General features: G+C 39.4%; 1 protein-coding gene and 1 long non-coding RNA gene across 6 annotated transcripts in view; one reads left to right on the plus strand and one right to left on the minus strand.

Annotated features, from left to right (window-relative positions):
- Window positions 1–23646, plus strand: part of LOC123585750 — a 137169-nt gene that overhangs the window by 30498 nt on the left and 83025 nt on the right. The gene's annotated exons all lie outside the window — the stretch shown is intronic.
- Window positions 1–23646, minus strand: part of NDUFAF6 (NADH:ubiquinone oxidoreductase complex assembly factor 6) — a 33827-nt gene that overhangs the window by 4044 nt on the left and 6137 nt on the right. For 2 of the 5 annotated variants that reach the window (XM_045454176.1, XM_045454177.1), the window contains exons 2-7: window positions 21553–21656; window positions 15957–16079; window positions 10323–10379; window positions 4783–4885; window positions 3613–3746; window positions 3084–3185 (exon numbers count right to left, since the gene is read on the minus strand). In XM_045454176.1, the coding sequence (XP_045310132.1) occupies window positions 3084–3185; window positions 3613–3746; window positions 4783–4885; window positions 10323–10379; window positions 15957–16079; window positions 21553–21573 (540 nt within the window). In that variant the 5' untranslated portion in view covers window positions 21574–21656. Of the gene's footprint in view, window positions 1–3083; window positions 3186–3612; window positions 3747–4782; window positions 4886–10322; window positions 10380–14202; window positions 14309–15956; window positions 16080–21552; window positions 21657–23646 lie in introns of those variants that run through there. The other 3 variants (XM_045454175.1, XM_045454178.1, XM_045454179.1) reach the window with 3 other exon arrangements.

Consider the following 23646-nt stretch of genomic DNA (forward strand, 5'->3'; position numbering starts at 1 on the left):
CAATCTTTATCTCCAGTTCTGACCTCCCTTCAAAGTCCCAATCCTGCAGTCTTCAATAGCCCATCTCCCTAGGTGGCCTCAAATCCCCTTAAATTCAGACCAGCACACCGCTGCTTTTCACAGTAGTCTCTGAACGGCACCATCATCACCTAAACCTGAACTCTGTGCAGCCTTCCTTCTTCCCGATCCTGCTACCACCCAATCCGTCAAGTCTAGTTGATTCCTCCTCTGTTGTGTGTGTGTATAAATCTATATAAACATATCTAAACACTTACCCTAAGTCAGACCTTCTTTCTCTCTCTCCTAAATAAGCCTCCTAACTGATCTCCCACCCCCCAAATTCGTCTCAAACACTGCTGGCCAGGTTCTCTAATGTGCAACACTACTGTCACTGCTCTACTTGATGGTGGCGATGATGAAGGGAGCCCACTCACATGTCACTTATGATATGCCAGGCATGGTTATAAAGTCTTACACACATTAACTCATTTATCCAAATCACAGCTCTTTGAGATCAGCCCTAATATGACCCTCTTTCCCACAGGAGGAAAGTGAGGCGCAGAGGTGAAGATCATGTGATTAGGAAATGGCAGAGCTAGGACTGAAAGTCAGATTCTGGTTCCAGAGTCTGCACTGTCATCCACTGTGCTCCAGTGCCTCTCAAATCTTCCCGAACTCTATTATCTTCCTTTGGTCCACCCTTCCAAGCCTGTTTTCCAGGATCCTATTTCACATAACCTACAAACCAGTAGTTTTCAAACCTGGTGTTTAAAATCATTTGGAAATTTTAATTCCTGGCCCCATCCCAGGTTTACTGTATCACCAGGGGGTAAGGCCTGGGAATCTGTATTTTTCAGATGCCTTAAGTGTCCATCAACTGGGACTAGTCACGTTCCAACTCAGGGCATTCCTGCATTTATGATTCCGTTGTGTTCTCAGACCTTATCTAAAACTCTGCTAGTTTTAAGTGATTTCTCATCTAAAGTTCCATGTATTTTACCTATACCTCCATTGTGGTAGAGAACCATGCTTCAGAAAATTCAGGAAAAGATTAATATAGAATCTTGGCCCTCAAAAAAATACAATCTGATTACCTATTTAATATTTCACAGAAATTTACTGAGTGCCTGTAATGTACCACGCACTTTAGATGTTGAAGAATGCAGCATAGAACCAAAGTCACTTACATTCTGTGTCAGGCAGTGAGAAGTGCGAGGCCAGGTAAAGGGACTGAGGGGATGGAAAAGGAGGCTGTTATTTTAGATAAGGTAGCCAGGAAGAATCTTTCTGATAAGGTGATATTTGATGCTGCCTATGAGGTTGGGAGTGGAGGAGTCGGGGGTGAAGAACATCTTCCAAGCAGAAAAACAGCAAGTACAAGGGACCTGAGGTTTGCAGGTAAATGACAAGGTCTTTAGGATCCACTGAGGCTCAGAAAACAAACAAACAAACGGAAAAGAAAAAGGTTCACAAGAAGAACCAGGGAGAAAGAGCATCATGAGAATCGGGGAGATATAAAGTTTCCACCAAGTTTTCAGGAGACACTAAAATGAAGTAATGGTTCTAGGAGAATCAGGAAGGAATAGCATGATTCAGATGAAGGACATAGTTTCAAGAAAGGGGAGAAGGGGGCACCTGGCTGTCTCAGTTATTGGAGACTGAGACTTGATGTCAGGGTTGTGAGTTCAAGCCCCACATCAGGTGTAGAGGTTACTTAAAAATAAAATCTTAAAGGGTTGCCTGGGTGGCTCAGTCAGTTAAGTGGCTGACTCTTGATTTTGACTCAGGTCTGATCTCACAGTTCATGAGTTCAGGCCCCGCATTGGGCTCTGTGCTGAGAGTGCAGAGCCTGTTTGGGATTTTCTCTCTCCCTCTCTCTCTGCCCCTCCCCTCTCTCAAAATAAATAAACTTTAAAAAAAAACTTAAAAATAAATAAAGAAAATCTTTTAAAAAAAGAAATGTCGGGGAGTCAACAGAAGACAAGGTACAGATTGAGAAAAGATGAAGAACTGTTAGGAAAACACCTAAAGTGATATGCAGGAGAAATCAGGAACCAGTTTAGAGGCTAAGTCAGAGAACCAAGGGAAGAAGATAGTAGAAGGTTTCGAGGTGGTGTTATATAACACCAGGGGATGAATCACCTGATTCTCCTCCTGAAATCATTATTGCACTACATGCTAACTAACTTGGATGTAGTGGCGCCTGGGTGGCTCAGTCGGTTGAGCGTCCGACCTCGGCTCAGGTCATGATCTCACAGTCCGTGAGTTCGAGCTCCGCATCGGGCCTGTGCTGACAGCTCAGAGCCTGGAGCCTGTTTTGGATTCCCTCCCTCTCTCTCTGACCCTCCCCCGTTCATGCTCTGTCTCTCTCTGTCTCAAAAATAAATAAACGTTAAAAAAAAATTTTTTTTAAAAACTAACTTGGATGTAAATTAAAAAAAAAGAAAAGAAAGTTTCAAGGAGCAAAAACGTCTATGATGTCAATAGCAGAAAGAGTTAGCATGAATGAGAGTTTTAAGTGCCCCCTAATGTGGCAATAAGGAGATTATTTAGTGATGCCTATTATTAGAATAGGCAGGATGGAAGCGAAATGATAGCACAACGAACGGTGCCATGGTCCTGCTGGCCTTGAGGTAACAATGAATGTAGCCACTTACTCATAAAAGTTTAACCGGGAGGGGGGAAATGTGCCACAGAATATCCGAAGGCTGCCTAGAAAAGGGGTGAGTTATCAGGCCAGCTGCAGACACTGAGGACATGAGCTACTGGGAGAGGAGCCATCAGCCCTGGCAGGGCAGAGACAGCCTGTCCCCTGAGAGTGAGAGCTGGTGGGTGCACAGAACACAAAGGAGCTCACCGAGGAAGCTGAGGCTGGGCTTGCTCGGTAAAGGATGTGTTCATCTGCTGAGAGGGAGACAGGGGGACCATAAAAAACTGGAGAAAGTTTTCAAGAGTGCCTGAGATAAATCTACTGGGATTTCAATGAGAAATGGAGTAAAGACCAGGAACCCTAACTATGCTCGAGGAACAGCCACATCTAGAAATAGTAGTTTCCTAAATAATTTGGCAGAGAGCCTACTTACATGCTTTAGGTGCAAGTGTGCCTGGCTGGCAATGTCATATATCACATCTCTCACATTTTTAGCTTGGTTCTGCCGTAGAAAATCCTCTTGTGAAACGCCATGCTGTGTGGGAAAATACACATTACGTTAGGAATCTAAAAGCACACTTTACCTTAGTTCAAGAACAACAGGTGACAGAATAGAATCTACAGTACAATGTTTATTTTGTTTTTGAAAATACATGTACACACACTTGTGTCTGCACCTACAGACACACGTACACACACACACTCCTAGAAGAATATGCGACAAGATGTTATTTAACAACAGTTGCGGGTAGAACAAAATTATACAAGCAAGGAAACATATGGACCCACCACTGATCTCAGGTGCCCGACTGATAAAATTCTGATGTGATAACTGGGGCAAAAAAGCAATTAGCATTCATTTCAAAGCAGTCACTTGAACAGATGAAGCAAAGAACCAAGAGATAATGTCCCTCCCCATGTTCCTGAAGTAAATTATTAGAGGAAACAAGTAACAGCCTTACCAGCATACAAATTTCCATGGGAAGGAACACTCTTCTTTTGCTACCATGATAGGGCGTTGCTCTCAAGCAAGTGACAATGCCCTGCGCTTTTCCAATGTGACTCGCGGCATGATCTGCATGAAGATCCTTTACACCTAGGATTTTAGAAATGAAGCAACATGGCTTACATGCACAACAAATCAATAGAGGCAGCTTGGAGAAATCACCTAAACATGTAAAAGTAGGTGTTTATCTTGTGTGTTATATCTGAAAAACAAGACTTATGTGAGCAAAACTGGGCACAAAGACAAGCTGACTGTTTACCACTGACCAGGTTTCGGAACCTCAACTTTTAAATGAAAGTGTTTTTCTCAGACTACAGAACACTGAGAACACATTTGGAATTTTAATCAGCTATCTTGGAAAAACATTACAAGTCTTCCATTTCTTCTCCTCAATGCAATTTCCATATGACCTCATTTTAAGTATACGCTTGACAAACCGTCTGCTCTTTGCTCCCTCCTTTCATTGTGTTGGCAAACATGTCACCGGGCATACAGGCGGAATGAGCCTGGGAATCTCAATAGGGACTTGTGTTACTCCTTTAGGGTGACATAAAGATATATTACCTTCTTCACAAGAGAGGGTATTGTCCTTGATCCAAACAATCTCCTCATTACAATAAGACCTCACCAACTTAAAACAAAGTAGATGAGGAAAAGGATCATCTAAATTTGTTTGTTTTATTTATTTTTAAGAGGACAGAGAAAGAAAAGTCTTGCAAGAACTTTGAGAAACGCAGTTTTATATTTTCTACTTTTTATTTTTTTTTTACACGGGGAAGTTTTATTGACAGGGAAGGAAGAGTCAGGCCCCAGGTCTTCCAAATTGTAGGAGACACTTGAAAAAGAAAAATCACCTGTAATTACCAGATTATTGATTACAGCATTCCCATGAGGTAGCTAAAGTACTTTTATGAGAGCCTGAGTATTTTGATTAGTCTGCACTCCAAAGAAAGATATATATATTCTCCTTTTTGCTAAAGAAAAACAAACAAAAAACCATTCCTTTACAGATGGTGTGAAGAAAACCTTCGTGTTAAACCAATTGGACTGTCAGATTATGAAAGAGTGAAGTCTGAGAGGTATTTTCTTTGAAAACAGAATTATAAAACTGGAAAAAAAGACTTACCCAATATTTCTAGTGTTAAATAAAGAAGAGAGCTCTGAGTGTTTTCAGCATAATTTTCCAGTTCCTGGATATTACGATATGGTTTGTCATCCAAATTTTTTTCCTATAGTCAAACAAAATGCAAATAAATTTTGATGAATTATCAATATTTTATAAAGAAAAGCACCATCTTTTTGCCCTGAAGAATTAATAAAGAATAAAAATAATTAGTATATATTGTTTAGTACATGATAAGATTAAAATAAAATTAAAATATTAAAGTCCTACACATTCAGTAATTACAAATCACCCCTCAAAATAATACCTTGGGAATAATCTCAATGCACAAATCACCCCAGACATGGGGTTAGCTTAATTTTTAATTCCTTCAAAAGCCCAAGGAATCATGAGACACTGACTTAACTGAGCTCTGACTTAAGCAGTTTAGACATTATCTTTTTAATCCTAGAAACCTACCCCCCCCCCAAAAAAAATAAAGAATTAATGCTTTTTTCATGTTGCAGATGAGGAAATGGAGCCACAGGTCACATAGCTAGTAAATGGTGGGGATAGGATTCAAATCTATACATTTTAACTGTTAAGCCCATGTTTTTAATAAAGAAAAGGTGTGTAGAAAAGGAAAGGAGATCATAACCAGGCCCCACCCCAAAGAAACCAAGCTCCATAAAGTAACGGGGGTGATTACTTTACCTGATCACACTATATTCCAGAAACCGAAAAATGTAAATCTCAGGCTAAGAACATCTAGCCACTTTTATAATAATACATCCACAAAGACCCTACTGCCAAGGAAATATACCCCTTCCTCTTTATTTTTTAATCAGAAGAAAATGGCACTAGCAATGATCCCAGGGGAAAAAATTATGTCCAATCTTTTACATTTTTTAAAAATTGAGTCATAATTCACATACTGTAAAATGTACCCTTTTAAAATGTACAATTCAGTGGTTTTCAGTATATTCACAGAGTTGTACAACCATCACCACTATCTAATCTCACACTGTTTTCCCGCCTCAAAGAGAAACCCTGTATCCATTAAGCAGTCACTTCCCACTTCTCCCTTCTCTCATCCCCCAACAAACCACTCATCTACTTTCTCTCTCCATGGATTTGTTTGCTCAGGACATTTTATAAAAATGCAGTGATACAATATGTAGTTTTTTGTATCTGGCTTCTTTCAGTTAGCACATTTTTAAGGGTCATCCATGTTGGAGCACATATCAGTACCTGATTCTTTTTAACTGGAGAAAGTATTAATAATATTCTATTGTATGGATATACCACACTATGTTTTTATTCACTCATTGGTAGACTATGGGTTGTTCCCACTTTTGGACTACTATGAATAATGCTGCTGTGAACATTTGTTACAGATTTTGTACAGACACATGTTTTCATTTCTTGGGTATAAATATAGGAGTGATACTGCTGGGTCTTTGGTAACTCTATGTTTAACTTTCTGAAGAACTGCCAAATTTTTTCCAAAGCAGCTATACCATTTCACATTCCCATCAACAACGTATGAAAGTTTCTAATTTATCTATATCCTCACCAACACTCATTATTGTTCATATTTTTATTATAGCCATCCTGATGAGTGTAAAGGAGTAATTTATCCTGGTTTTGATTCGCATTTCCATAATGAAAAGATGTTGAGCATCCTTTTAGGTGCTTACTGGTCATAGGTAGATCTCCCTTGCAGAAATGTTTACTCAAATCCTTTCCCCATTTTTAAATGGGGTGATTTGTCTTTTTATTGTTGAGTTTTAAGAGTTTTTTTTACATATTCTAGGTACTTATTCCTTATCAAATATATATATATATATATATATATATATATATATATATATATATATATATATATATATAACTTGCAAATACTTTCTCCAATTCCTTGGACTGCTTTCTCACTTTCTTGAAATTTTTAATTTTGTTTAAGTCCAATTACCTGCTTTTTCTTTTATTGCTTATCCTTTTGATATCATATCTAAGAAATCACTGCCTAACCTGAAGTCACAAAGATTTATATCTATGTTTTCTCCTAAGTGTTTTACAGTTTTAACTCTTACATTTAGGTGTTTGACCTATTTTGAGTTAGTTTTTGCATATGGTGTTAGATAGGTGTTAGACAGGAATCCAAATTCATTCTTTGCATGCAGATATCTAGTCGTCCTGATGTTATTTGTTGAAAAGGCTATTCTTTACCCATTGGATTATCTTCACACCCCTATCAAAAAAATCAACTATAAATATAAATTTATGGGTTTATTTCTGGACTTCAATTCTGCTCCATTGATCTGTATGCCTATGCTGTGCCAATAATCCACAGTTTGATTACTATAACTTTGGAGCTTTCTTCTTTAGCAGGATTGCTTTAGCGATTCTGGGTCTCTTGTGTTTCCATATGGATTTCAGGATCAGCTAGTTACTTTCTGCAACAAGGCAGCTGGAGTTTTTATAGGAATTGCACTAAATCTAAAGATCAATGTGGGAGACTTGAGCCTAGTCTTTTACTCTTAAATATCCCTCCCTACAAATGCCAAATGTTATTTTCCATTAAACCAAAAAGTTATCCCTGTCTTGAATTTTCTAATTGTCTTTCCCTCATAAAAACAGAAAACACCTGGAAAATAGATCTTCTTAGTGCTAATTAACTCTGTAGGCCAACAACTATTTCTTTTATTTATTTATTTTTAAAGGCTTTATCTATTTTTGAGAGAGAGACAGAGTACGAGCAGGGGAGGGGCAGAGAGAGAGAGGGAAACAGAATCCACAAAGCAGGCTCCAGGCTCTGTGCTGTCAGCACAGAGCCTGATGTGGGGCTTGAACCTGTGAACCACGAGATTATGACCTGAGCCGCAGTCAGATGCTTAACTGACTGAGCCACCCAGGTGCCCCAACAACTATTTCTCTCTTTTTTTTTTTTTAATTTAATTTTCTTTCTTTTTTGATTTCATGTTGTTAGGAGGACAGAATTGATCTGTTTTTATATAGGATTGGGGACTTTCTTTCTTTCTTTCTTTCTTTCTTTCTTTCTTTCTTTCTTTCTTTCTTTCTTTCTTCAATATATGAAATTTATTGTCAAATTGGTTTCCATACAACACCCAGTGCTCATCCCAAAAGGTGCCCTCCTCAATACCCATCACCCACCCTCCCCTCCCTCCCACCCCCCATCAACCCTCAGTTTGTTCTCAGTTTTTAAGTCTCTTATGCTTTGGCTCTCTCCCACTCTAACCTCTTTTTTTTTTTTTTTCCTTCCCCTCCCCCCTGGGTTTCTGTTAAGTTTCTCAGGATCCACATAAGAGTGAAAACATATGGTATCTGTCTTTCTCTGTATGGCTTATTTCACTTAGCATCACACTCCAGTTCCATCCACGTTGCTACAAAGGGCCATATTTCGTTCTTTCTCATTGCCATGTAGTACTCCATTGTGTATATAAACCACAATTTCTTTATCCATTCATCAGTTGATGGACATTTAGGCTCTTTCCATAATTTGGCTATTGTTGAGAGTGCTGCTATAAACATTGGGGTCCAAGTGCCCCTATGCATCAGTACTCCTGTATCCCTTGGGTAAATTCCTAGCAGTGCTATTGCTGGGTCATAGGGTAGTATTTTTAATTTTCTGAGGAACCTCCACACTGTTTTCCAGAGTGGCTGCACCAATTTGCATTCCCACCAACAGTGCAAGAGGGTTCCCGTTTCTCTACATCCTCTCCAGCATCTACAGTCTCCTGATTTGTTCATTTTGGCCACTCTGACTGGCGTGAGGTGATATCTGAGTGTGGTTTTGATTTGTATTTCCCTGATAAGGAGCAACGTAGAGCATCTTTTCATGTGCCTGTTGGCCATCCGGATGTCTTCTTTAGAGAAGTGTCTATTCATGTTTTCTGCCCATTTCTTCACTGGGTTATTTGTTTTTTGGGTGTGGAGTTTGGTGAGCTCTTTATAGATTTTGGATACTAGCCCTTTGTCCGATATGTCATTTGCAAATATCTTTTCCCATTCCGTTGGTTGCCTTTTAGTTTTGTTGGTTGTTTCCTTTGCTGTGCAGAAGCTTTTAATCTTCATAAGGTCCCAGTAATTCATTTTTGCTTTTAATTCCCTTGCCTTTGGGGATGTGTCGAGTAAGAGATTGCTACGGCTGAGGTCACAGAGGTCTTTTCCTGCTTTCTCCTCTAGGGTTTTGATGGTTTCCTGTCTCACATTCAGGTCCTTTATCCATTTTGAGTTTATTTTTGTGAATGGTGTGAGAAAGTGGTCTAGTTTCAACCTTCTGCATGTTGCTGTCCGTTCTCCCAGCACCATTTGTTAAAGAGACTGTCTTTTTTCCATTGGATGTTCTTTCCTGCTTTGTCAAAGATTAGTTGGCCATACCTTTGTGGGTTTAGTTCTGGGGTTTCTATTCTATTCCATTGGTCTATGTGTCTGTTTTTGTGCCAATACCATGCTGTCTTGATGATTACAGCTTTGTAGTAGAGGCTAAAGTCTGGGATTGTGATGCCTCCTGCTTTGGTCTTCTTCTTCAAAATTACTTTGGCTATTTGGGGCCTTTTGTGGTTCCATATGAATTTTAGGATTGCAACTATTTCTTTTAAATGCTGAAGTCATTATCTCCTGTTTTAGTTTGTAATTACTATAGCCTATGATTATTAATAGGCTGTATCCAAATAAACTAAGTGAACTCACATTTTCATGACAACAGTATGTGATAAATATCAGGCCAATGAGGACACTGAGCCAACCATGTGTCAGAAAGATCACATAAATTAGCCCAGGCCAGAGAGTAATTTGTATGCTTGGTTGGAAGTAGAACTCAGTTCTTAGAACATAGTATAGCATTCCATTCACTAGAATAGAACCATCAGACTTTCCTATTCCCTCAACTATCTGGACAGAGATCCAAATATTGCGTGTACATAAAGGTATGTGTATGACTACTCAAGTTTTGATGATATTAAGGAATTATCTGTAATTTTTTTAAGGTATGGTCATTTATTGTGGGTATATTTTCTAAAAGCATTTTTAAAAATCTTTTCGAGATACAATATATATTTGCAAGCTAATAATATGCTGGTTTATTTTAAAATAATCCAGTGGCAAAAAAATAATAATAAAATAAAATAATCCAGTGGCATTTAATGAGAAGAGTTGGTAGAATATAGATGAAACAAGATTGGATATGTATTTATAACTAATTAAAGCTGGGTAACAAATACATGAAAGTATTTTACACTATTCTCTCTACTTTTGTATAAGTCCAAACATTTCCATTTAAGACCCAAACAAAATAGTAGAGTGGGGGTAGGGTGCACATAACCGTCTCTGCCTAGGTGCCTGTGTTTGCCTGTCTGACTCAAGGTGCAGGGGCAGGGGGCTGAAATGAGCACATGTAATGATAGAGAATGGATACAATGACAGTTCTCTAAAATCTCCTTCCTCCAGAATGTAATACACATATTAAAACATTTCCTCCCTGAGGAATTAGCTTACAGATAAAAAGGAAGAAAACACTTACGACTTGAGCAATTTCAACTTACTCTTTCATCAATGATTTTCATAAGCCATCTTTTAGTCAGATTATGTCTTTTGACAGCCTGAAAAAAACAAGAGTGTTGTAAATTTTTAGAAAGTACTAGAAATGACTTCAGCAGACCTGAAAATGAACAAACCAAATACAAAACTAGGTAAGGAAACTTGTAATAACTATCACCAGATAGCTGTGTTAAAGTATCAGGGGAAAAGAAAATGTCCCTAGAAAACATTTCAAAACATTTCCAAGTATAGATAACACGTCCAAAACATTTCCACTAGATTTTTTTTCTTATGCTATTAGTAATTTAACAATTCCACTTTAAAAATAAAAACAGGGGCGCCTGGGTGGCGCAGTCGGTTAAGCGTCCGACTTCAGCCAGGTCACGATCTCGCGGTCCGTGAGTTCGAGCCCCGCGTCGGGCTCTGGGCTGATGGCTCAGAGCCTGGAGCCTGTTTCCGATTCTGTGTCTCCCTCTCTCTCTGCCCCTCCCCCATCATGTTCTCTCTCTCTCTGTCCCAAAAATAAAATAAACGTTGAAAAAAAAAATTTAAAAATAAAAACAAAACAAGAATTAAATAACAAGCTTCTGTTATGTGATTCATCTTGACTTCTATGCTTATTTATTACACACAAACTTTTTTCCATAGGACAAAAATTTTACTTAGTGAAAATAACCACTTCTCCAAACACGAAAAGAGTAACTAAAAGTCCAAAGAAAATAATCTGTAGGGTACAGTTTTATCTTAGCAAATAGAGATTCCAGTAGGAAAAAGCACACCTAGTGCCCAGATCTTGGTCTCCAGTTCCACTCCCCCCCGAAGGAAACGGGGCTCTGGAGAAACAGAGGCAGGGGAGATTCAAGGTGATCCCAGAATATTTTACTGTGCCAGAAAATACAAAGTGCCCCAAAAAGTGATGAGGGTGCATGTCATAAGGACATAGGACCCAGTTTGATAAGACTCCCACTATCCAAGTCTGGGACAACTTGAACATCAAAATAATCATATATAGTAATGAATTACAAAATACTGGAAAAAAACAGGAATTCATGAGTTCATAGCAATAATCAATAAACAAATACAAGAGATTGAGAGCTCTTCCTTATATTAGAATGCCAAGTGCCAACCAGTAATGTTGACCAAGTGCTAGAGTCTGGAAATTACCTTTTTGCAATCATAACAAATAAAGACTGAATCAGACAAGAACCATCAATGAATGCTAAGTTTAGGAAGAAACTGACATGGAGCAGGATATGTGCATAGTCTTAAAGTTGATTAATTTATGAGAGGAATTATAATTACAGACTGGGAACCCAAGCAACATCTTGACCAGGTGATGAAAACAGTGCCAACAAAGAACAGATGGACAAAGTGTGCCAACAGATGTGATACCCTAAGAAGAACATATCACCTTTGCAGTATTCTGGCCAAACATGTATAAACTGAATTAGTCATGAGAAAACATCAGACAATTCCCAAATGAGGAATGTTCTAAAAAAGCAGGGGAAGGAGGCTATATACTCTTCAAAACTGTCAATGACAGGGCACCTGGGTGGCTCAATTGGTTAAATGTCCGATTCTTTTTTTTTTTTTTTAATGTTTATTCTTGAGAGAGAGAGAGAGGCAGACAGAGCATGATCGGGGGAGGGTAGAGAGACAGGGAGACACAGAATCCAAAGTAGGCTCACAGAACTCATAATCTTCATGAGTTCCAGCACTGCATCACGCTCTGCACTGAAAGCGTGGAGCCTGGTTGGGATTCTGTCTCCTTCTCTCTCTCTGTCCCTCCCCCGCTTACTCTCTGTATCTTTCTCAAAATAAATAAAAATGAACTTTAAAAAAAAAAGTCAATCAATGTCATAGAAAATAGAAGCTACAGAAATGTTCCAGATTAAAGCAGGAGAAAGAGACGTGACAACTAATACATGATCCTAGACTGGATCCTATACTCGAGGGGAAAATACTATTGTGGACATTACTAGGGAAACTGACAAAAGTGGAATATAAATGGAAAATTATATAAAAGTGTTACATCAAAGTTAAATTTACAAAAGTTAGTAGCTATTCAGATAACATAAAAGAATATCCCTATTCTTAGGAAACACTTAAAGTATTTAGGGATGAAGGGCCATGAAGTATAGAACGTATACTCAAGTGATTCAGATAAAAATTATGAGTTTGAAAATGCACACACACCACAGAGCACACATGAACTTGTATGTGGGCACTGCACAAATCATTAACAGGATAAAAATGTTAACAACAGGTGAATCTGGACGTAGATTATGCAAGTGTTCTTTGTACCATTTTAAATTTTGCAACCTTTCTGAAAGTTTGAAATTATTTCCAAATAAGTTTTAAAAACATTGTTTTCTTGCCAAGTCAACAATAAGTAAGATATATTTTCATAAAAAATAAAAATGGTAGGGGCACCTGGATGGCTCAGTCAGTTAAGTGCCCAACTCTTGATTTCAGCTCAGATCATGATCTCACAGTTCAGGAGTTTGAGCCAGCATGAGGCTCCGCACGCTTGGGATTCTCTCTCCCTCTCTCTCTGCCCCTCCTCTGCCCCCTCTCTCTCTCTCTCAAAATACATAAATTTTTTAAAAAGGGAAGAAAAAATAAATATGGTAGTGAAACAAAGTCTCAGGAATATCCTATACTCCATCTAAGACTCTAAGACATCATTGATACTAATGACTAATGATACTAACTGGAAGCACAGAGAACAGAGCCCATTCTGCCTTCCAGGAACTAACAGAAGCTAAAGGAGCTGCACGGTGTTGGTTGCAAAGCTCTCAGCACTGCTGCTATTACATGGCAGGACTCCCTGCAGGCCTCTCCCCAGTCCCAGGAATCAGCTTGGGATTCCTCAGTCATTACAGAGTCCTGATCTTGTTTTATTTTGTACATGTCTGAGTGGGGCAAGGCATGTTTGATCTTTGTAACCACCATCAAGTACCATTCCTGGCACATAAAGGTACTAAATACGTATTTAACCATAGAAAGTCAGATTTTTGTTTACTCAAGGCTGAAACCATAACAGCTATAGTTCCTTGACCATAAAATATAATTCTTCTGTCTGATTCTGAAGGAAATCAGAGATCAAGGTAAAAAAAAACAAGGATTTAATAAGCAGCTGAAAATCTGCTGAATAAAGTATCAACAATTTTTAAAACAGAAGCCAAACAGAACAAAAACCTTGGCTATAAACGTAAGTTCAAGCTTGCAACTAACATTAATACACAGAGAAATGGAGAAAACCATATGAAATACACATGTAATTATAGATATGCAATTATCTTGCATCCTAAAAGCACTAATGAATCACTGTGGCAGAAGAGTTCTCCCTGCACAATACACTGTCACTCTTTCCCCACTTAATCTTCTAAAAGAACCTGATGCTCTCTAAAGAACCAATGAAAAGTTTTACTGGACAGTGTGCAAAAAGCATGTGCTCCAGCAGAGTGTGGAAGGGTAAACATGCAATCAAGACATCTGCTATGACCACCACCTGCTTCTCTCAAATATTCATAATAACCTTCAACACTGGTCATATCAGAAAGCTGGTCAACAGCAATCATCAACATTTAAAGAGCTGTTAAAATCAGATCAATTGGCACATGTGTAAACATTCTACAATTCAGATGGGTCTTCTGTTTTTTTTTTTTTTTTTTTTTTTGAGAGAGGCCAAGACAAGATAAATTTGTTTTGAAAGAATCTCTAAGGATGCAAGCCTTAGCATAAGACCCCACTGCGGGGATGTCTGAGTGTAAAAGAATAGTTTTTCTAGATTTTAGAGAAAATTTTTCTCTAAATGGAGTCCCCAAGGTTGAGGTTCTTAAAGTGAGGTAAACAGAGATAAACAACTAATCTAATACTCACAGCTTCCCATCCACTTTTTCTTCTCAGTCCCAGACTTGGGAGGGCCTGGCTTTTTCCATCCTTACTGGGGCTCTGTGAAGTCAGTCGGGGGCCCAGGAACGGGGCCTGCCTCTGCTGGTGTGCAGACCTGAGAAGAGGGGCACCCCTGTCAGGCCTGTCCATGGCTCCGTTACAGAACCTGTCTTTTAGCACTCATCACACTACAGTGGGGACACAGATCAGTGACAAAAGGCACCTAATTCCCTTCCTCCAGTCATGGTGCAGCACATTTCAGAACTCTGCGTGGCTGTTTATGAATGAGGGATCCATATAACTGCTTTAATGTGAAACTATTCACTGTATACATCTAGCTGTCCGAATAATTCTCCAGCCCATAAGTTTCCATTCTCTAATACTTAAAATTCATCAATGAATATGCAACAAGGCAGTTTTACATTTGTGTCTGGACAATGGTGATCGCAAGTCTCCCTTCACAAAAGATCAGTATGCGTTTTTCTACAGCCCACGGAATGGATTGGAGCACTAGAATAAGGAGCTGCTGGGCAGATAGAACAATTAACCTGCCACTGCTTCAAAATGTATGGGGTTTGGGGTGCCTGGGTGGATCAGTAGTTGAGCGTCTAACTTCAGCTCTGGTCATGATTTCACAGTTCATGGGTTTGAGCCCCACATCAGGCTCTGTCCTGACAGCTCAGAGCCTGCCTTGGATCTTCTGCCCCCCAACCCCCATCCCTTCCCCATTCGTGCTCTCTCTCTTAAAAATAAATAAAACATTTTCTAAAATGTATGGTGTTTAATTTCTACAACCAAATATGTGGAAAACAAATAAGTAGTTGGTAACACAAAGGGACCAGATTCTTTTTTTTTTTAATAAAGAAATTCAGTAAAGATCTGTGCAGGTTATTAGCAGATGATTTAAAATTCCTATCAAAACTAACAGCTTTGAACATTACATGAGCCTAAGATTTTTTCAGGATAGATTCCCCATAGCCACTAGCCAAATTGTATGCATCAAAAAGTATGCTCAAGGGGTGCCTGGGTGGCTCAGTCGGTTAAGCGTCTGACTTCGGCTCAGGTCATGATCTCACTGCTCATGAGTTCAAGCCCCACATTGGGCTCTGTGCTGACAGCTTGCAGCTCAGACCCTGGAGCCTGCTTCAGATTCTGTCTCATCTCTCTGCCCCTTCCCCAAACGTGTTCTGTCTCTCTCTCAAATATAAATAAACATTAAAAAAAAATTTTTTGGGGGGCGCCTGGGTGGCACAGTCGGTTAAGCGTCCAACTTCAGCCAGGTCACGATCTCGCGGTCCGTGGGTTCGAGCCCCGCGTCGGGCTCTGGGCTGATGGCTCAGAGCCTGGAGCCTGTTTCCGATTCTGTGTCTCCCTCTCTCTCTGCCCCTCCCCCGTTCATGCTCTGTCTCTCTCTGTCCCAAAAATAAATAAACGTTGAAAAAAAAAAAATTTTTTTAAGTATGCGCAAATAACACTTACAAATTAAAGGTAGCATTTTGTGGGGCTCCTGGGTGGCTCAGTTGGTTAAGTGCCTGACTTCGTCTCAGGTCATGATCTCATGGTCCGTGAGTTCGAGCCCCACATCGGGTTCTGTGCTGACAGCACAGAGCCTGGAGCCTGCTTCAGATTTTGTGTCTCCCTCTCTCTCTCTGCCCCTCCCACACTCACACTCTGTCTCTGTCTCTCAAAAAATGAATATACATTAAAAAAAAATTTTTTTTAAAGTAGCATTTTGCTTTTACCTTCCACAGCTCGATGGCCACAGGCTGCTGGGGTGGGTTGTCACTGTATACGTCGTCCACGGTTTTTCTCCAAAACTCCATTCGCATCAGTCCAATTGTTTTCTCAGAGACTGAGTCCTTAACCTGTAAACAGCATTCAAAAACCTTAATAAATGCACTCTTCCTTCACAGTCTCAAAATCAGTATTTGGGACTGCATAACCACATGATTCAGCCAAAAACGAAGTTTAACTCTGTATGTTTGTTTTAATTTTTCCTTGAAGTTATATATCAATCAAATTCTTGTCATTAAGAGGTTCCTAAATAAAACTGCAAACTACTTCCAATATTTTCAAGGTCTGCATTCAAAAATAGGAGATCATCTTCTAGAAATAAATTGCCAAGAAAAAGAGTGGGGGGCAGACAATTAGATTAAAAGAAATTTGATAGATGAACCAGTTGCAGTATGTGGACTTTATCTGAATCCTGATTTGAAGAGAAAGAGACAACTAGGAAAAATCTGAACACTAGATGTTTAATGATACTAAGGAATTATTAAATTTTTAGTGTTGGACAATGGTTTTGTAGTTATTTTTTAAATGAGTTATCTTTTAGAGATACATATGGCAATATTTACGGATGGAAAAATTTATCTGAGACTTACTTCAAAATAACTTGGAGGTGAGGATGGGGTAGGTGGGGAGAGAGATGAAAAATCAAGATTGGCCATGAGCTAGTAACAGGTGGAGCTGGGTGATGGGTTTATGGAAGTTTACTATACTACATTCCCCAATTCTATATATATTCAAAAATTTTCCATAATAAAAACGTTTTTAAAAGTAGGCATAAGAGAAGAAAAACAATCTTCATTAGATTAGTGATGGTAAAATTATGTGTAATTCTGGAGATGAACCTAGGAAATAGGGCCAGGGCTTTCTAGAGGAACCAGTGAAGGAAGTAACATTTACCAAATGTCTACGAGTGCCAGGCCCTTTGCTAGGTACTGTCCCAGAGAGTATCTGATCTCAGTCCTCACTACATACTCACAGGGTCATTACCAATATACCCATTTACAAATAGAGAAATTATGGCTCAAAAAAGTGGTAGTTTAGGGGCGCCTGGCTGGCTCAGTCAGCTGAGCGTCTGATTCTTGATTTTGGCTCAGGTCATGATCCCAGGATCAAGCCCCACATTGGGCTCCATGCTGAGCGTGGAGCCTGCTTATGTATTCTCTCTTTCTCTCCCTCTCTCTCTCCCTCTACACCCCTCCCTCATCTGATCCCTCTCCCTCACTCACAAACTCTAAAAAAGAAAAAAAAAAAGTAGTGTATCTTATGCTGTGCACACTCACAACCCATAACGGAACCAGAAGGACTTGCAAAAGATTATGGGGGAGGGGAGTGGTTGACTACGAAGGGGCACATGAGGGAATTTTTTGGGTTGATGGAATTGTTTTTTCATGACCACAACGCATGACTCTACACATGTTTCAAAACCTATAGAACTTGGGGCGCCTGGGTGGCGCAGTCGGTTAAGCGTCCGACTTCAGCCAGGTCACGATCTCGCGGTCCGTGAGTTCGAGCCCCGCGTCAGGCTCTGGGTTGATGGCTCAGGGCCTGGAGCCTGTTTCCGATTCTGTGTCTCCCTCTCTCTCTGACCCTTCCCTGTTCATGCTCTGTCTCTCTCTGTCCCAAAAATAAATAAACATTGAAAAAAAAAAATTAAAAAAAAAAAAAACCTATAGAACTGTACACCACAAAAAGTGACTTTTACTGTATGTCCATTTAAATAAATTCATTCATTCACAAAGTAATTTTTAAAAAGAAAATTATTATACCATCTCCCCACTACTGATTAAGAATGGCCTTGTTAGATTCAGGCAGGAGTAACCAATGCATGCTAAATCTAGGAGGTAAGGTTTTTTTCAAGACAGAATTTACATATACTAGTTTCAGGTGTACAACATAACTTGATATATGAATTGTGGATGATCACCACAGTAAGTCTCCATTACCACATACAGTTACTAATCCTTTTCTTCTTGTGATGAGACCTTTTAAGATCTACTCTCTTAGCAACTTTCAAATATATAATAGTCACCATGCTATATATTACAGCCTCATGACTTACTTATAACTGGAAGTTTATACTTTTTGATCACCTTCACCCATTTCTCTTACACCCACACCCTATCTCTGCAACCACCAGTCTAATCTATGAATTTTGGGGATTTTTTTGTTTTTTAGATTCCACATATGAGTAAGATCATATATTTGTCTGACTTAAGTTAGCATAATGCCCTCAAAGTCCATCCAACTTGTCACAGATGGCAAGATTTCCTTCTTTTTTATGGCTGAAAAATGTTCTATTGTATATTTACACATTTTCTTTATCCATTCACCTATCAACGGATACTTAGGTTGCTTCTGTATCTTGGCTCCTGTAAATAATGCTGCAGCGAACAAGGGGGTGCAGATATCTTTTCAAGTCAGTGTTTTCATTTTCTTCAGATAAATATCCAGAAGTGGAATTGCTGGGTCATAGGGTAGTTCTATTTTTAATTTTTTGAAGAATCTCCTTACTATTTTCCATGGTGACTGCACCAGCTCACATTCTTACCAACAGTGTACAAGGGTCCCCTTTTCTCCACATCCTTGCCAACGCTTGTTATTTCTTGGGTTTTTGATTCCAGTCATTCTAACATGTGTGAGGTGGTATCTTGCTGTGGTTTTGATTTGCATTTCCCTGATGTTAGTTGTATTGAGCAACTTTTCATGTACCTGTTGCCCATCTAGGAGGTAAATTCTGATGAGGACCATGGTCTTAAAATGTCTACTCACATTTAACAAGGAAAAAATATTAATATTTTGACTGTGACCAAAATTAGTATCACCAATAAGAGACAGATGGATATTTCATACCTCCTTATGATTTGCTGAAAAGGACATACATCACTTAGTAGTATTAGACTAGAAATGCATAACATGACAAAAAACAAAACAACTCCAAATGAGAAACATTCTAATTTTTAAAAGCATTTTAAAAATAAAAAATAAAAGGAAAAGTATTGTTTTAAAAATGTCAATGTCGGGGCGCCTGGGTGGCGCAGTCGGTTAAGCGTCCGACTTCAGCCAGGTCACGATCTCGCGGTCCGCGAGTTCGAGCCCCGCGTCAGGCTCTGGGCTGATGGCTCAGAGCCTGGAGCCTGTTTCCGATTCTGTGTCTCCCTCTCTCTCTGCCCCTCCCCCGTTCATGCTCTGTCTCTCTCTGTCCCAAAAATAAATAAATGTTGAAAAAAAAAAATTTAAAAAAAAAAAAAAATGTCAATGTCATAAAAGACAAAGGCTGTGAAAATGTTCCAAATTAAAGGTTAGAGATATGAAAATTAATGCAATACATGATCCTAGATTGGCTCCTGTACAGAAGGGGGAAAAAAATGCCATAAAGGACATTATTGGATCATTTGACAAAATTGGAAACCAGACAGATTAAACATTATATCAACACCAAATTTACTCAAATTGATTACTGTGGTTACATAAGAGAATATTCTCACTTGTGAAATACATACTCAAGATTAAAGGGATAAGGGCCATGGGTAGTGAAGATACTCTAAAATGATTCATAGAATTAAATATATAGACAAAACGACAAAGCATGTGTGGCAGAATACTAACGAAAGGGTCTATGGGTATTTTTTGTACTATTCTTACCTCTGTGTGTGTGAAATTATTTCCACATGAAAAGTTATTTTTGTTAATGGTCTTGGTGGTGGGTGGGTCTCTTAGTAATGTTTAGTATTCAGATCCCGGTGGTATATGGTCTATTCTCAATAAATATCAAGAGTAATCTTTTAAAAATGTGACCAAGCTTTGATGTCCTTTTCTGCTCAGAACCTTCCAATGGTTTCCCATCTCTGAGTAGAAGCCAAAGTGACTGCACTGTTCTCCAAGACCTTGCCTTTCGGGCCCAGATACCTCTAACCTAACCTCCCATGCCCTTCCTCCCTCATCTGCTATACCACACTGGCCTTTTATCAGGTGCATTTGCACCTCAGAGCCTTTGTACTTCCTGTTCCTTCTGTGTAGAATACTCTTTGCTCACATACCTTACTCCCTTGCCTCCTTCAAATCTTTGCTCGAATGCTACCTTCTCAGGTTTTTCCTGACCACTGTAAAATCAGAGCCCCTGCAACACCAAGCCTTCCTCATCCCCCTTATTTTTTTTTTCCATAGTACTTGCTTCTATCTGATACATTACACAGTACTTGTTTTGTTCCTTGAGTACATGGGCTTTATATGTTTTATTCAGTGTTATACTCCAGGATCTAAAACAGTACCTAGCATATCTGAGATAATCAAATACTTATTGAATGAATGAATGAATGAATGAACAAGACTGTGTGTGCAAAGCAGCAGCAAAACACTCCTACAAGGTGACAGACAATTCAGGGAGAACCCTAATGGTTTGTTCATTAAAAATGGAATTGTAATCACTGTAAAGTGATAAGAGAAGATCACAATGGGGACTCTTTACTGCTACACTGTGCTGAAGATGCAGATGTTCAGTTTATGGCTGAAAAAGGATGAGGTAAAAAAAAAAAAAAAAAATGGACTCATGACATCTAGAAGACACCAACAAAAATACAGCCAGAATCTATCAAACTGTCTGCAGATTCAGTGTCTCACCTCAGTTGTGCCTCAGTGCTCTACTCACATCCTTTCATTCCTTCCTAGCTCACTTCCTATCCTATCCACTGGAGAAGCCCTGCCAAAATTTGCACTTTCTTCGAGATTTCAAACCCTCCCCCGCTCCCTCACTCTTAATGTCTGAGCCCTCCATCTAATTTACTGAGAAGACCAAAGCCACACCACTTCAACTCCCACATTTCCATCCTCCAATTCATGTTACGTCAGCCCATGATCTTTCATTCTAAGAAAAAGAAGGCTCTTTCCTTCCTTTGTAATTTTTTAGACAAAAGCGAGTTAGTATGATCTAAGACCTGGGTTTGCTATAATTACTTCTATTGCCTACTTCACGTTAAAGCTAAAACGCCATTTAAAAAGTGTTTTGAAAACTGCTATAGGGGCGCCTGGGTGGCGCAGTCGGTTAAGCGTCCGACTTCAGCCAGGTCACGATCTCGCGGTCCGTGAGTTCGAGCCCCGCGTCGGGCTCTGGGCTGATGGCTCAGAGCCTGGAGCCTGTTTCTGATTCTGTGTCTCCCTCTCTCTCTGCCCCTCCCCCGTTCATGCTCTGTCTCTCTCTGTCCCAAAAATAAATAAACGTTGAAAAAAAAAAAATTTAAAAGAAAACTGCTATAAACAGTGAGACTGTGATTAACCTACTCAACTAACAAACATAAATGTTAATTGCATAGTTTTATAATAACCTTAGATAAAAGAAATTAAAATTCCAGAATGGTAGTTCCAGAATCGTTAAGTTTGTTAGCTAGTTTATTTTTGGAATTTAATTGATAAGCCTAACTAGAAGAAGGACAAAGAAATCACCAGCGGAGACCTTAAACACATCCAGCATATAAATTATAACTATATTTCTTTATTGTTCAGCATTAAATATTTTCAACATTTTTGCAAATAATTTTTGAAGGTATTTAATACCAGCCTGAGCCAGTTCCACATTGAAGGCCCTCAGTGCAAAGGCAGAGCTTCTCGAGTCTGCAGGGAGCAGCAGGGAGCACAAATAGCCTTCGTAGTCTCGTTTCCTATAACAAATAGGCAAAAAAAAAAAAGACCCTTACTTTTCACGTTCTAAACTGTACACACAAAAAAAAAAACACTGACCAGAATTAGTCCGGCTTCGACTCAGGTCACGATCTCACAGTTTGTGAGTTCGAGCCCCACGTCGGGCTCTATGCTGACCGCTCCGACCCTGGAGCCTGTTTCAGATTCTGTGTCTCCCTCTCTCTCTGACCCTCACCCGTTCATGCTCTGTCTCTCTCTGTCTCAAAAATAAATAAAGGGGCGCCTGGGTGGCGCAGTCGGTTGGGCGTCCGACTTCAGCCAGGTCACAATCTCGCGGTCCGTGAGTTCGAGCCCCGCGTCAGGCTCTGGGCTGATGGCTCAGAGCCTGGAGCCTGTTTCGATTCTGTGTCTCCCTCTCTCTCTGCCCCTCCCCCGTTCATGCTCTGTCTCTCTCTGTCCCAAAAATAAATAAACGTTGAAAAAAAAATTTTTTTTAAATAAATAAAAATAAATAAATAAATAAATAAATAAAAACGTTAAAAAATTTAAAAAAAAAATAGGCCTGAAATTTCTTACTTATTTCTTTATAATTACAAAAATGTATCTGCCCCCAATCCCAGACCAGTTAAAAAGAAATATTCTCTATTATTTTTACTTATGTAGTACTTATAATTTTTTTTAAATTTTAATGTGTTATTTATTTTTGAAAGAGAGTGAGAGAGACAGAGCACGAGTGGGAGAGGAGCAGAGAGAGAAGGAGACACATAATCTGAAACAGGCTCCAGGCTCTGAGCTGTCAGCACAGAGACTGACACGGGGCTCAAACTCACGAACTGGGAGATCATGACCTGAGCTGAAGCCAGATGCCCAACCAACTGAGCTACCCAGGTGTCCCTATAGTACTTATAATTTTAATTGTCTCCAAGTCACTTTGGTTTTGGTAAGAATTGAAATGAGCTGCTGACGTGGACTACTCAAGAAAGTAATCCCAGCAGTAATGGTATGAACTCACAGTTTGTTTGTTTTAAGTTTATTTATTTATTTTGAGAGAAAGAGTGCACACATGCAGGGGAGGGGCAGTGAGAGAGGGAGAGAGAGAATACCAAGCAGGCTCCACATGGGCAGGACAGAGCCCAAAAAGGGGCTCAGTTTCACAAACCATGAGATCATGACCTGGGCCAAAATCAAGAGTCAGACACTTAACCAACTGAACGACCCAGGCACCTCTTTAATACACAGATAAGACACAAAAACAGAAAATAATATAGGAGTGTGGGTGTGTGTGTATATTTATGTTTCCTAGTAGCATCTGCTGAGAGAACGTGGAAGCAATGATATCTCCTAAGCCCCCGGTATCAGTGAACACACCTAACACCTAGACCTTTGGTTTCTAAATACCATTCTCTACTGAAAGAAACGAGGGCTCGTTGGAGGAATGACTAAGTCCAGGGCTGGGGCAGGAAAAATACCAGATAGGCCAGAGACATCACATCTTCTTGAGCAGAAAGTAATGAAACGTTCAGAGTAGAGGGACTTGTCAAAACAACAAAGAAACTGGCCTGACAGGGGCACCTGTGTGGCTCAGTCGGTTGAGCGTCCAACTCTTGATTTTGGCTCATGTTATAATCCCAGGGTCACAGGATCAAGCCCTGCATCCATCCAGCTCTGCAGTAAACATGGGGCCTGCTTGAGATTCTCTGTCTCCCTCTGCCCCTCTCCCCCACCCCGCTCATGGTCTCTCTCTCTCTCTCTCTCTCAAAAATAAAAAAAAAAAATGTTTTAATTAATTTTAAAAATAATTAGAAAGAAAAAGAAACTGGCCTGACAAAGTTCCCATTCGCCAAGTCTGAGTCAATCTGAGCATCAAAAAATAATGATAGTAACATTATAATAGAACACCATAAGCCCATACCAAAATAAATAAACGATGAATGAATAGGAAGGGAAGGGAAAAACCCGACAACCATACAATGCCAACTGATAAGTCTAGAAGACATGATGAAATATTTT

This window comes from Leopardus geoffroyi, chromosome C3, assembly GCF_018350155.1.
Source record: "Leopardus geoffroyi isolate Oge1 chromosome C3, O.geoffroyi_Oge1_pat1.0, whole genome shotgun sequence".
In the NCBI taxonomy this organism is placed as follows: Eukaryota; Metazoa; Chordata; class Mammalia; order Carnivora; family Felidae; genus Leopardus; species Leopardus geoffroyi.